Raw genomic sequence first — 15,813 nt, 5'->3', positions numbered from 1 at the left:
ATACTTTAAAAAAATTTAGTTATTTTAAGTTTATATTTTATATAGCGTATGGGGATGTGTGATTTATTTATAAATAAATAACTGAGAAAAAATAACTTTTGTTAGTTTTAATAAAATGCTTAAACTAGTTAAAACTAAAACCACATGATTAGAGGTATATAAAATTTACTCAAAAAAATCCAAGCATCTACAGTACAAGTTGTAGCTATATAAACCAACTGAACTAATTAAAAAAGAAACTACTCGTAAACTTTAATAAATTACTAATTACTTGTAATCCAAGAGCTGATAGATCTGTACTGTTATTATTATCACCAATACCCAACTTGCTTATATTATAAACGAAACCATTCGGAAATGTTATTTGTTGCGGCAACTCTGAATTTGTTAGATTCAATCTCCATATATACTGAAAATTTAAATAGTAGTTATGAAGTAATATCTCATATATGTAGTGAAAATTTTAAATTTTGATTATAAACTACATTGATAAAAAAAACTTTACATTAGATATTAAGTATTAATTTACAACGGTATACAGAAAACATTAAATTAAGCTTTGATATGTTGGTACTAATAAATCAAAAACTTATTGGTATTAATTTTTTTTCAAAATTATTACTAATAGTGTTTAACAGTACAGTTTGTTAAACTCAAGAATATTTCACAAGTATAACCACTAAAAGAAGTCCAAAAGAAATTTATAGAATCGCTTCATACAGTTCTTAGTATAAATAAAAGTTTTTTAAAAAATATGCGTAGTTAAAAGTTTTAAACAGAGTATTTGTTTCTAGTGAAATAATAAAAAATATCTAACAGTTCTTAATATGAATAGGAGTTTATGAAGGTTTAAAAAATATTATTTTCTTACTAAATAATATAATATATCTCACAGTTCTCAATATGAATAGAAGTTTATAAAGGTTTTAAAAAAATTATTTTCCTACTAAACAATATATCTTACAGTTTTCAGTATGAATAGAAGTTTATAAAGGTTTAAAAAAAATTATTTTCCTATTAAACAATATATCTTACAATTCTCAGTATGAATAGGAGCCCGTAAAGGTGTACAAAAGTTTTATTTTCTTACTAAATTAATTTAACACATCTTACAGTTCTCAGTATGAATAGGAGTCCGTAGAAGGTGTATAAAGGTTTAAATAAAATACTACTTTCCTACTAAATAATATATCTCACAGTTCTCAATATGAATAGAAGTTTATAAAGGTTTTAAAAAAATTATTTTCCTACTAAACAATATATCTTACAGTTTTCAGTATGAATAGAAGTTTATAAAGGTTTAAAAAAAATTATTTTCCTATTAAACAATATATCTTACAATTCTCAGTATGAATAGGAGCCCGTAAAGGTGTACAAAAGTTTTATTTTCTTACTAAATTAATTTAACACATCTTACAGTTCTCAGTATGAATAGGAGTCCGTAGAAGGTGTATAAAGGTGATAACTTCAGGGTCCATTTAGAGTCCATCCACCAGAGAAAAAGTGAAAAAATAAGGAAAACAATTCCTTCAAAACTTGGAAATATGACGCTCCACAACTAAAATTAAATTATAAATTTATAAGGGCATGTTACAATATAGATTTATAATTAATTACAATTGAAAAAATAAGGAAAACAATTCCTTCAAAACTTGGAAATATGACGCTCCACAACTAAAATTAAATTATAAATTTATAAGGGCATGTTACAATATAGATTTATAATTAATTACAATTGAAAAAATAAGGAAAACAATTCCTTCAAAACTGGGAAATATTACGCTCCACAGCTAAAATTAAATTACAAATTTACAAGTGCATGTTACAATATAGATTTATAATTAATTACAATTGAAAACATAAGAAATATATATTCAAAACTTGGAAATATAACGCTCCACAACTAAAATTAAATTATAAATTTATAAGTGCATGTTTCAATATAGATTTATAATTAATTACAATTGAAAACATAAGAAAAAAAATATTCAAAACTGGAAATATAAAGCTCCACAACTAAAGTTAAATACTAATTTTATACTTGTGTCTTATATTATAGAATTATAATTAATTACAATTGAAAGCATAAGATTTTTTATTTCAAACTGGAAAATATAAATTAAATAAAAGAAGATTTTTTGATTTTTTAATATTTATTTTCTTAACAAAGAGTTTATACTATATTAACTTTTTAAGTTTTCTAAACGGTATAATTTTCGTTCAATTCTAAATACTTTTTGTTAAAGTATCTCTACTTAAATAATTTTAGAATATTCACTCAACATTAATCTATAAAAAGTAAAAATAATAATAATGATAAACAAACCATCATTGTTATTAATCCAAATATGTAGATGTATCTCGACTTCAATTCATTTAACCATTTTGGAAGAATGTTAAAAAACTTTCTTTGTTTTTCTGTGAGTTGAAAAAAACAATTTAATGTTAATAGCTAAATGAAAAATTATGAAAAATCATGAGATTACAGTACAAATTTTTAGGAAAATAATCACTTAGATACAAAACTAACATAATAAGTGTTTAAATAAAAAACAAATTCACAAAAATACTTATTTTAGCAAGATTTAAAAAAACTTTCTTTGTTTTTCTGTGAGTTAAAAAATTAAGATCACAAGTTATTATCATTAGTATAAATTATAATAACTTGTGATCATTTATAATAAAAACATTATAATAAATTATGAATGGGTGCAGTACATGTTTTTAATGGATTTTTAGGGAAGAAATAACTTAGGTACAAAACTAACATAATAACTGTTTTGAACTTATAAATTCATAAAAATATTGAACAAACCTTGAAGGAAAAACCAAATTTTTTCTGTTTTATAACTACAAACACTTTTTATTACTAACCACACTTTGTGGATTATATCAACATCCTTATAAGTTACAAACATATAATTTAACCACCTACCAAACCACCCTTTATGAAGGTATAAATCTTCTGTATTTAACAACTTTAAATATATATTTTTTATTATTAACTATCTAGACCACCTTTTATTAGCATATATACCTTCTGTATTTTATAACTACAAATATTCATAAATTCACTAAACTATTCATTAAATTGAATCTGTTTTTAAAGTAACTTACCAGGCCACCCTTTGTTAGCATCTATATCTTAAGTATTATTAATTACAAATATATTTAAGTGAATTATTTTAAAGTAACTTACTAGACCATCCTTTGTTAGCATCGATTTCTTAAGTATTATTAATTACAAATATATTTAAGTGAATTATTTTAAAGTAACTTACTAGACCATCCTTTGTTAGCATCTATATCTCAAGTTTTATTAATTACAAATATATTTAAGTGAATTATCTTAAAGTAACTTACTAGACCACCTTTCTATATCTTAAGTATTATTAATCACAAATATATTTAAGTGAAATTTTTTAAAGTAACTTACTAGACCATCCTTTGTTAGCATCTATACCTTAAGTATTATTAATTACAAATATATTTAAGTGAATTATCTTAAAGTAACTTACTAGACCACCTTTCTATATCTTAAGTATTATTAATTACAAATATATTTAAGTGAATTATTTTAAAGTAACTTACTAGACCATCCTTTATTAGCATCTATACCTTAAGTATTATTAATTACAAATATATTTAAGTGAATTATTTTAAAGTAACTCACTAGACCATCCTTTGTTAGCGTCGATTTCTTCTGTGTCTTCCAAACTTGTTCTATCATCTATTAGTGGCTAAAATAATAATAAATAAATGTTATTAAACAAACAATGACGATTGAAAAATAAAATAATAAATAATTTAAAATTACTAAAATACATGAAATATTATTGGATATATGGTGTACCAAAGTTTTTTATAATATAAACTCTATAAATAATAAAATACTTTTGTTTTGAGTTTCGTTTGTTAGGTATTTTTATTTAAAACAATATTTTATTATTTACTATCATGCACAAGAAACATTTCCCATCCTTTTATTTTTTTAATTTTAGTCAATATTTCAATAGAATAGATAAAAAATATATTTTAATATTTATCGAAATACAGCAACAAAACACTTTTAGTTGCATTCAATCTATTAGAACAATGTTAAACAATGCTTCATAATAAGTATTTGTCTTTTAGCTTACTTTGTTGTACTTTGAGTTAATTAACAAATATACAATATCTTAAACTAAAATATAACAACATACCATGTTATATATTACGTAAAGTAACAAAAACTTGTCGCATCAATAAGCTACAATAAGGTTAATTTTTGTTAGAAAAACTCTATACAAAGTTTGTTAGTTTGAAAATAAAAGGAATGAAATGTTTCTAAGAATAATTGTTTTGAAAACAAAACCTTGTAAAATTTAAAAGAAGACTACTTTTATAAAAACTTGATAAAACATAGTAAGTACCAAAAATTTAAGTATGTTTTTATTTTTTAAACGTTTAATTCTTTAAATATTGTTTTTGTAAAATATAGACAATTTATAATTTGAATGAAAAAAAAAAGTTGAAGTTCAGTTTTTAAAAAAGACAATAAAGTTTTAACTTTTAAAAATGTGACACTATACTGTAAACTACTTATTTATATACTTATAGTCAAATGATTATTTTCTTTCTTTTTTGAAATAATGAATTTCAAAATATTTAAGGCAATAGATTAAGAAAGACAAAAACAAATAAGCATTAGAAAATTATAACTCCTTTTTGCGTAGGTTGATTTTTTAACACCATCAGACTTAAACTTAGTAAAAAAAACGGTGGTCTAACTTAATAAACTTAAACAACTTACATTTTAACATGTTACTGTTAAATCATATAAAATATATAGCCAAAATGCTGTTTATTAATTTTAACACATTTTCTAAACTGTAATAAGCTTCACAAAATATCAAAAATTCATTAATACATTTAAGTTTACTTAAATAATAAAAATAATTTTTAAAGGTTATTTAAAACTGTAGAAACTCATACGACTTTAAAATAAATGAAAAGAGCTACCAAAAGTGTTATAAAAGTACAAATATAAATAATGAAATAAAAAATATAAATCAATATGAATTTATCTTCGGTTAAAAGAATTACTTATAGATTTTTAGTTTAGAAGTTTTTTATTAGGTAAAATATTTGTTTAGTAGCTCATTAGTTTAAAAAATGTTCCATAGATAAAGTAAAAAACTTAAACATATAGTTCAAAAATTATTTAAAAGTTATCATAAATGTATTTCAAAATATGACGTTCAACAAAAATATGTGCCTTAATTTACAACAACAGTAAAATATTTTTTTAAACAATTCGTTATTTAAAAGTAATGTTTATTCATTCTTTAAGAATTTAATCAAATTTGTAATCAAACAAAAACTGAATTCCAAGTATTAATATGAAACTTGTTTTAATGTTAAAAATTACTACCATCTTTGTTTAATTTATCTATTTTGTAGTAAAAAAGTTATGTAAAAAAGAACATAAGTATTTGAAAAGGATAAACATTCACATACAATGCAAGAATGAATCAAGTGCATTCTAATAAGCAATATGTTCTAACAAGCAATCAAAAAGTTTAATAAGCTGTTTAAACTTGCTAAAAACATACTTTAGTAACTTTAATTACAAACGAAGTTTCCTGTGGATTTATTTATTGTTATTGAGCTTTTAATCAGTGTCTTTAAAATATTCAAAAAAGTATTACAGTCATTAAAAATTAAATAATTGAAGTTTTCAAATTAACTTTAAAAAAAAAACAATAAACATTATTGTTTATACTTTAAATAAAATTAACAACTCTTGTGAAAACTATCAAGCTTTGATTTTATTCAGTTTACTTATTATATTAAAACATTAATTGATTAAATACTATTGAGCAAATCATTAATATTTTTCTGAACTTTAATTCAGTTTTATCCTTAAAACCAAATTGAATTTTTACAACTTTTAAAACTAACAAAATAATTTTGTTGTTTGTTTTTTTTAAGTCATGAATCATATAACGTTTTTACCACAATTTTGATTATTTATTTAAAAAAACTAAATCAAGTTTGCAAACTATTTATATTTGTTAAGTTTTACCTTAGTAGGTAAACAAATAACAATGCTAGAAATTTAAAAAATAAACAAATTGTTTGCGTTTTCATGACAAAAGCTTTGTACATAAAAAATATATTTTGGTTTGAGCTTTTTTTCTTATTAATGCTTAAAATTTGAATTAACTCTTAACAAAGTAATAAAACAACTTTATTTTATATTTTTTTTTATAGTTTGTTTAAAATCAAACAAAACTTTAGTTTAGATGTTGATTCAGGGTAGCCACTAGTTTTTAAAATTTTCTGAAAGGTTTTTAGCATTACACGTTTTAGGATCTAATTTTAGTTTAAAATGAAGTTTATAGTAAAAAACTGTGCCATAGTATAACAAACATTGAAAAGATTTTGTGATGTTACTATACGTGTGTTTTTAAGGATAACAAAAAAAATTATCTTCAAGATAAGTTTTTTGTGTCATCTCAAAATTTCACTACTTAACATGTAAGTATTGTTTGAAATTTCAGGTTTTTCAGATTTTTCCAGGATTCCAGGTTTATTACCTCCCAGTTGATTATTATTCAAGAAAACAAAGTATTTAAAGTCATAAAGTAAAATTGATCAAAATAATTAATAATAACAACACAAACTTAATAACAACTTAATAACAACACAAAATAAAACATATTATTTTTTAAATTCAATGTTTTAACTAATGCATCTAAATTATAAAATTAACTTTATTAAACTAATCAAATAAATAGCTTGATTTATATTTAATTAAAAGTTAAAAATGAATGTATGAGAAAATTATTAAAAATAAACAAATCAAACATTTTCATCATTTTCTTCATTTGTTTGAAAAGAACTCAGTGACAATCCGTGTTTTGTTAGAAAGTTCTGAAAAAATCATTAAAATTATTATATATTAAGATTTAGTTCTAAAGAATCATTAATCATTAAACTCATGTAGGTCACACTTATATACTTATTTCTATTATTTTTTATCACAATCTTTTTATTATTTTTCACCATATATACAGAATAAAAAATCAATAATACAAAGTGTTGATTTTTAAACAGTTTTAAACTTCAAGTAAAAGTTATGACTGTTATTAAATCCTCAATGCATACTTACACAGTATATAATTTCAATTAACTGTTGGATATAGGATAAAGTAAAAAAAATCCCTAAAAAATAATAAAAGAAAACTAAAAGATCTTGGAATGTCAAATTTTTACTCAAGTACTGAATTCAAAATTCATATTTACACAGTAAATATCGTATCATTGATTAAATTAATGAAACACTTTTAATCACTTAAAAAAAACCAAAAACACTTATTGTAAAATGTCTGAATGTTACAATCAAGTAGTGTCTGAATGTTACAGTTTTACTTAAGAAGTAAATGTCATTGGATAAATTGATGAAACCACTTAAATGTTAACTCAAGTCAATTGTAAACGTACAAAAACCCACCAAGTAGTCTCTGAAGAAAATTCTGACGCCCACGGCAAGCGACCAGTGCATGACAAAAGTGAAGATCAGCGACAAATACAACTTGCTGTCGACAGACCTGTTCCAAATAAATGGAAACTTGTCACCACTGGTAGATTGACACGTGAAAGTTGCAAGAACTTCCACACCAGTGAGTCTGTTGAAAATTTTCATACATAACTGCTAATACTATCAGTCTGTATACAAAATAGTAAACAGTCAATTGCGAATATTGTCAAATATCAATATATTTGATAACTATAAAAGTACATCTATACCTGTTAGTCTGATTTTTTATTTATTTAACTGTTAATACCATTATATATTAATATAAACTAGAGAAGTACATATTTTAATTAACCTGTTGAAGAAAAAAAAAAGTATTGAAGTGAACTTTAATAAGTTATAAATAATTATAAGTTTTTGAAAACTTTATATCTGATATTTTAAATATAAAGTGTTCTCAATTTTTTTTAAATAAGAGAAAAACTTTGCTATTATAAGCAAAAGTCACCTTGCGTCAATATATTACTTTTGTTATTTTTTTTTATATGACTTATTTAAAGATAACTGTAGTAAGAAACATGTTTATAATTCAACTTTAATTTAAAATAACCTGCTAGCCAAGGAGTCCGGTTTGAGAGCTTCAGTTTTTTGAAAATATCCGATTTGGCAAATATAAAAGTAAAGAAGGTTAATTGCACTTACACCAGATATAACAGCTCTGAAAATTATAAAGTTTGTAAATAAAATAAAGTTTTATAATTTGTTTATCAAGATTTAAATTTGTAATATTATTTGCAAATAAATTATCACTTCAAAGTTTAAAAACTCAAAAAGAAAGTATTAGCAATAATAAACCAATTATTATTTTAATTCTAGTTAGCAAATATAAAAGTTTTATTTAGTGTAGTAAGTGATTAACTTTTTTTTTAAACATAGGAATAAATATTATAAAAACAATAACTGTAAAACTAAAATCCATATCAATTTTAAACAAAACTTATAGTGTTTTGATAAAACATACCTTGCAACAGTAAACTTGGGGGAGAGAATTGAAATATTGAATCCATATGACAATGTGAAAACGAAAAAAGCAATCAAGTATACTGCATTGATCACATTTGGATTCACAATGCCTGTTTAAAAATTCAAATTTATTTATTAGTTTTGAGTGGTTAATATTTTTCCATCATAACAAATAATATAAATAAATAGAACATTTGTTACCTGCAAATGCAAAATTGACTATTAAGGAAAAATAATAATAATTTATTCTTGACTCATGACAAAAATTAAGAAGAACAAAATCAACTTATTCTTCAATCGTAATATATAAATAAAATACTTATCATCTGCAAGTCATACATTAAAATTAATAAAATTAAAATCAATTTATTCTTGATTCATATTAAATAAAATAAAACAAAATATTTGTTACCTGCAAGTGCAAACATCACGATTGAAAGGAACAATATCAATTTATTTTTGACTCTTTCCCTCAAACTTTTCCTCTTTACTGCTTCTTCGTCTGCTGCGAATTGTTCTTCCCTCTCGATCACTTTGGACTGACGAGCTTCGTCGTTCAGTTGGTCTGGTGAACAAAATATTGTATTTATTTAAATAAAGCTTATTTAAATGATTTTTAATGAAATAATATTTTTATGTTTAAATTTAAACATTTTAATACAATATTCAGTAAGATTCAGTTATTCTGTACTTATAATTTTTAATTATTTGTTAAAATCGAATGACCAAACACTAGTTGGTCTGAAGTTGAATGCTTATTTAGATAATGATATTGTTTTAGAAATATTATCCTAATTATCTCCAAAACTAGAGAAATAATCTTTTAATAGAAGTATATCAAGATAGTACAACAAAAACTTGAGCATTTACAAACAAACAAAAACTATAAAAACTTTATAAGTAGTAACAATATTTTTTACCTCCCACTTATAATTGTACTGCATTACTGCACATTAGTAATGTTTTAACTAATTTTAAAACAAACAACCTCCAACTTTGCTGGTCATCTTGTAAATGATGCAAGACATTATGAAGATGATTGGCTCCCAAATAATCAGTCTCACTACATCACTACCTTTCATATTGTTGTACCTTTAAATTAAAAAAAAAAGTAAGATTACATTAGAATAATCAGTCTCACTTCATATTATAGTATTTTTATAAAACGTGGTTTTAAATTAATTGTTTTTTCATGCTGTTGTATCTTTATAAACAAAAAGTATTTAACTATATATATGATGTTTCATTTCAATACAAATTACTAGTTTATTAGAAAAAAATAATAAACTATAATATAACAAAATAAAATAATATTTTTTTCAGTAACGCCGATTCCAAAAAGCATCATACTAATTATGCAGGTATTATCTATTTTAATTAGTTTGTTAATAAAACTTACCTATGGAGTCCAATGTAGCTCAGCTTCAGTTCCAAATCAGAACCTGTGGCATTTTTTTAGGTAGATAAAACTAAAAAACAACATCTTTAAAAAATGTTTGATTTAAAAAAATCCAAATGTACTTACAGATCTTACCAACTACTAAATGAAAGGAGTATAATTTTATTATTTTGTTTATTAAAAATAGTATGATTTATAACAAATAAAATTTGTTATCACATAATAAGTACATTTTACATAAGTTTTTAATGTTTCTATTAAAATGTTTAATTTTAAAATTTGAGTATTTGTAGACATTTTTGTGAAAATTTAAAACTTTTACAAATACAGCAATCAGCTTTAAAATATAAAACAGTTTTTAATTCTATCAACAACCGTCTTTGATTATAACAATTATAAAGCCGGTTTAAAATAATATTTTTTCAATATTGGTGTTTTAAAATCATTACTTCAAACAAAAAACCAAATAAACTCTTCACACTAACAAGGGTCTCCCAGAGAGCTGCCGTAAGTCAAATTGGAAGCCAGGTATATTTGAAACGCAATTTGCGCGATTAGAAACAGCCCAGACAGAAGAACCACTGTTCTGGTATAACGGAGCCATGATACTGAAAAATATGTATAATATAATCAAAGTCTACTTTTCTAATTTAAGTGTACAAAAGTTTTGTTTAGCTAGTAGTAACAAAGAGATGAGAATAAAAGGGTAATTTAATTGTTATAAAATAGAAAGCATATATATACAAAGTATACACAGGATAATTGAAATTTAAGTGTAATTTTAGTTGCTGTATAATAAGGTACAAAAAGTTTGTTTTGCAAGTAGTATATAAAACTTATATTTAAGCATGAAATAGAAAAATAGTGTTTCTTCTTCAAAACTTATTACTGTCATTTAAATTACAGTTCTTAATTAAAATTTAGGTAGATATAAGACATCATTTATGCTAGTAAAAAACAAACTGTTAACTAGTGTAATATAATGCAAAATCAAAAAAAAATAAAACTAAAAATGTACACATACTTTAGTGATGTTTAAATTTAAGATTGTTTAAAGCTTCACAATAGTTTAAATAAAATATATATGCTAAGTTTTTACGAATCATGCAAAAGGCACAAAAAAATATTTTAACATCTAAATTCTAAATCACCTTTAATTTAAAAACATAACTTAACACTACTTGAGTATTTTTTTATTAAACTTACCAATATGAAAGCCTTTCAATTTGGGAGAATAAGGGAAAGTTACAAGTAACAAAGCATAAATTCCAGAGAACAAATTGAACCTGAATAAGCAACCTGAAAAATTAGAATTGTTGTTACAGTTTTCTTAAGTAAATGAGATAAGTATCATACAAGAGAAAATAACAATTTGATTTTAATACAAAAAATAAATATAATTTTTGAAAAAAAAGTTATCTAATTCCACATTCAATTACATATTTTTTAAGCTTAACAGTATAATACTTTTTACTAAAACCTGAATAAGCAACCTGAAAAATTAGAATTGTTGTTTAAATTTGTAAAAAAAATGAAAATACACATCATACTTAAGAGAAAAATTATAATATATTTTTTTTATCAAAAAGATTAAAACTCTTTCAAACTACTTAAGCTTTTGTTGATATTTTAATTATTTTTAAAAATATGTATCTGATTCAAAATTTAATTACATGTTTTTTAAGTTTAACAGTATAATATTTTTTACAATATTTATACCTTTCCTAAATTCACAATAACATAGTTTTGTAGTAACTTTTTTAACTCTTTATGTGTTTAAATTAAAAGTAATTAACAAACTTTGTCTTTAAATATGTGCCAGTTAAAAATTTATGTTTAAACTTGTCAATTTTTTCTCAGTTATTGAATTGCAAATTAAAGACAACTAACTTAGCAGAAGTACAATGGGGCTGACAACCCAGAATAGGACCCAAACAACGCTTCTCAATGCCATTTTCTTTATTCAGTTTTTTTACAAGTGAATGTCACGTTAGTGTCCAACAATTTTTATGCATATTAATAACAGAAAAAGTTTTTAATTAAACAGTGGAACTCAAGCTTAAAAATTCTAATCTGAAAATATCTACTGTTAATTTTTGTCTAAAAGTCTTAAAAAAAGGTATAAACTATGTTATGTTAATAAGTACGTTATGTACCTTATATGTATATGTACGTTATGTTAATAATTTTACATTAATTGCAAAATAATTCAAAAGTACATTTAATTATTTAACTTTAATAATTTAAATTTTGAATCTAAGACAAGTATTTGTCAATTCTTAGAGCAAAATAATTTAGTTTCAGAAAAAGATGCAATTTTTTATTTTGTATAACAAATTTGAAATGTATTGCAAAAACACATAAGCATTGGAAATTATTTGTTAGTTTTTTTTAAGTTTTTTTACTATATAAAACTTTATAACAAACAAAGTTTAATTAGTTAAATAGTATTTTGAACATTAATAAATATTTTATTGTTAGTGAAACGTACCACTCAAAAATGATTAATTTTTTCTTAATAATTACTTATGTTTAAGAATTTTCTTCTTTATACAACAACATATATATAGTCTACATTAGGAGTGGGCAACTAACTGGCCCCAGCAGAAATCTCTTGCATGTTAAGTATTCTATCAGTTAAAAAAATTGTGGAATACAACTTAAAAACTTAGGCTTTTTTGTAGAACTAATTTAAAAAACAGTCTTTGTTTTATTTTTAATACCTAGCAGTGCTTAAAAAGTAATTTATTTTTTAAACAGTTTTTTTTATACTTTTAGTACAATTTTCTGAACAAAATGGTTCCTTAGTACATTTTTTTAACAAGTCCAGCCTGCAAAAAAAATTTAGCAAATCTGGCACAAAAAAAATCCCACCCGTGGTCAAAATAGTGTAACTATTTTTAAATACATTAAAGTATAATTTTATCTAAAAAATCAAAATATCGAAAAAATATTTTCAAAGACCACCAAGTACTTTCAAAATAATCAAATGTCTATAATATAGGTTTTATACTGACTCAACTAGCTTGACCTTGAACTTTTCTCAAATGAAGCAATAAAATATTTCATTACCAATAATAGCAGAGTTTTTATAGACTATATCAATTGTATATGTCCATGAATTATATAAAATTTATCACCATGTACAGGGTTGCCTTACCACTCTTTAAAGTTTAAAAAGCAAGCATGAGTTACATTAAACTAGCCTGAGTCAGTCTGTGTTATGAAAAAACAGATAAAAGTAGTATAAGCATAAAGCTGAAACTACTTTTCATCAAGCTTAGTTTTTTCTTTGTATATGTGTCAACTACTGGGTTTCAATATTTTAAATTTCAACTCAGAGTGCTTTTAAGGGCATGGGGTGGTTAAATTACTTTTATTCACAGTTTGATGTTATCTTATAGAGCAGGGGTTGACAGGTCAAAAAGAAACGTTTTTTTATGTGCTTTAAAAAACATATTTAAAGACAATTATTTTGAACAAAAAAAATTAGGCTATAGAATATCCTTTAAATATAACACTAAAATTTTATTTGTGTTTTTGAGTATATTAGTATATTAAACTAGTTAAATAAAATTTTTAAAGTGGCCCGTGGGCCGCAGTTTGCTGACCCCTGTTATAGAGTTTTAACCAAGCTACAAGATGCTTTTTACAGATTTTAAAAGTTCAAAATAATTTTTGATATATAGCAGGTCAAAGTTAGAGGCAACAATAACAAACAATAGTGTAGGGGCGCAAACTAAAACAGCAAAAAAAAGACTATTTCACTAAAAATCTATCTTCTTCTAGGTTTTTTGAGATAACGACCTCAAACTTGCAGAAAATGTTCCTAGCAATATTAAAAATCTGTCTAAACAAAACTTTAAAAAGTTTAAAAATAAAAATTTTATAAAAACAATTAACAAAAAAAAAACAGTTTTATGCCATCATTAAAGCTACTACACCATCAAAACTACAAATAAATAAAAATATCAAAATTATAACATTAAGACCAAGTAAAAACAGATAATTAATATTTTAAAAGGTAACTAATACTTTTATAAAAGTCCAACTAAGCTGAGACAACCTGAGTTCTTTGAAAAATTTCAAACAAGCCTGTGTTGACTTCAGTTCTTCAAAGTTTTTTTAAATAGCCTGTGTTATTTTAAGTAGTAAAACCTGATAAACAATATTTTTTTGTATATTTTATGACTACTGGTTTCAATCTTGCAATGCTCAACTCAGATAAATTTTAAAGCTGACATTAGAGCCCTACACAACTTTGGTTATCAGCTTAATCATTATAACTTATTTAAGTTGCTTCTTAAATTTAAACTGGCCCTTTTAAAAAAAAATTTAATGGTAAAACTCAATTAGTAGCTTGTAAAGAAACTCTAAAAATTATATAAAGCAATGAAATAAACTTATTTCGAATTTAGCAGAAATAAAATCATAAATTTAATTTATCCTTAGAATGAAGCTTATAAACTACTTAAGTTTTTTTTTTTGAGGCTGTGGACTTCTAATAAATACTAGAGTTATCATATCATTTATATTTATTATCTTCTATTTTAATATTTATTTACTAAAATAAATTTGTTAAGTCTTTAAGCACATTCAAAATTTTTATACACTTTATTTTGAACACGTCTGTATTTTTATAAAAACCTCTTACAAAAGTGAAAAAATACAGAAGTGCACAGCTGTTAAATTCACAACATATATTGTAAAAAACAGCAAATTCAAAACCATCATCAGACTTTTTTTTTAACTTAAAGAAAACCTTAACAAAACTAAAACAATAAAACACAACTCAATGCTAAGATGTTACTTGGCATGTAAAACAAAAGGCTAAGAACACTTAACTTTTTCCAGCTAGGGATAGCTTTGCTTATTGTTAAGTAAATAAATGCTTTCTTGGTTAAGGTGTTTCATAAAAACAATGGCATTGAGGCGAATCGGAAAATATGTACTTTTCAAATTCATTTGCAACCAAACCTCAAAACACATTTGCATAAATAAACAAATTCAAGATTTATTAAAATACTTTAATACCTTGTTAAAACATCTTAGCTTATTAGATATTAAGTTAATAAACATTTAAAATAAACATTTTTTTTATTTTCTGATAAAGTTATGCAATTTATTAATGTTCACAAGAAACTTTTCGTAGTTAGTTAAGAAAAAAAAATATTTACAACGAAATATCTAATAAACGCTTTTAAAATACAAGACCATTTTAATGACGGAATTATCCCTGTAATAAAACATTCAACTTTTAAAGACTATAAAAAATATTTTTTGTATAAACAAAGTTCTTTTATGTAATCGATAAAACAATTAAATTTAAGATCCCATATAAATATTATAATTTACAAAACCAATAACTAATAAACAGCTTTTAAGTATAATTGAAATTACTTCAACAAAATTCGTAGGTATTGTACGTCCTGGACCAGATATTAATCCGTGGTGTGCGATTCGATATCCGTAAGGTTCTTCGTGCAAAAGGTTCTAAGGCAAATATTTTAACTGTTTTTTATCGTTTAATAAATTAAACTGTTTAAACTCTTACATAAAATAAAAAGTCTCACTTTAATTTACTATACTTTTTAAACAAGTTAAACATTTTATTTTAATGTAGTTTTTTTTTTACTATCTTTTAACTTTTCTATAAATTTCTATGAAAACAGTAAAAAGTAGAAACAGCTGTTGAATGAACGAAATTTATTGAAATAATTGTTCTGCCGTTTAAAGTTTAATTCCGTAAAAAAGCAGCATAATAAAAAATCTCACCATATAAAGCAACCATTTTTGATAAACTCTTTTAAAAGTTTAAAACACCAGTCATTTCTGTAAATAAATTTATTATTAAAATAACCCTTTATAA

General features: G+C 23.2%; 1 protein-coding gene across 3 annotated transcripts in view; it reads right to left on the bottom strand.

The window, feature by feature from the left end:
- LOC145837195 (piezo-type mechanosensitive ion channel component 1-like) overlaps positions 1 to 15,418 on the bottom strand; it is a 49,204-nt gene extending 33,786 nt beyond the window's left edge. For 2 of the 3 annotated variants that reach the window (XM_082944964.1, XM_082944967.1), the window contains exons 1-16: positions 15,345 to 15,418; positions 11,835 to 12,017; positions 11,151 to 11,243; positions 10,430 to 10,552; positions 9,945 to 9,987; positions 9,534 to 9,637; positions 8,958 to 9,110; positions 8,544 to 8,655; positions 8,133 to 8,240; positions 7,499 to 7,673; positions 6,853 to 6,918; positions 5,595 to 5,624; positions 3,674 to 3,740; positions 2,327 to 2,418; positions 1,418 to 1,558; positions 272 to 409 (exon numbers count right to left, since the gene is read on the bottom strand). In XM_082944964.1, coding sequence (XP_082801090.1) covers positions 272 to 409; positions 1,418 to 1,558; positions 2,327 to 2,418; positions 3,674 to 3,740; positions 5,595 to 5,624; positions 6,853 to 6,918; positions 7,499 to 7,673; positions 8,133 to 8,240; positions 8,544 to 8,655; positions 8,958 to 9,110; positions 9,534 to 9,637; positions 9,945 to 9,987; positions 10,430 to 10,552; positions 11,151 to 11,243; positions 11,835 to 11,898 — 1,509 coding nt within the window. In that variant the 5' untranslated portion in view covers positions 11,899 to 12,017; positions 15,345 to 15,418. The remainder of the gene's footprint in view (positions 1 to 271; positions 410 to 1,417; positions 1,559 to 2,326; positions 2,419 to 3,673; positions 3,741 to 5,594; positions 5,625 to 6,852; positions 6,919 to 7,498; positions 7,674 to 8,132; positions 8,241 to 8,543; positions 8,656 to 8,957; positions 9,111 to 9,533; positions 9,638 to 9,944; positions 9,988 to 10,429; positions 10,553 to 11,150; positions 11,244 to 11,834; positions 12,018 to 15,344) is intronic. The other variant, XM_082944966.1, reaches the window with a different exon arrangement.
- Between the last annotated feature and the right edge of the window lie 395 nt (positions 15,419 to 15,813).

The sequence above is a fragment of the Thalia democratica genome, chromosome 5, assembly GCF_965202585.1.
Source record: "Thalia democratica chromosome 5, ktThaDemo2.hap1.1, whole genome shotgun sequence".
NCBI lineage: Eukaryota > Metazoa > Chordata > Thaliacea > Salpida > Salpidae > Thalia > Thalia democratica.
This window is presented reverse-complemented; position numbering and strand designations above follow the sequence as displayed.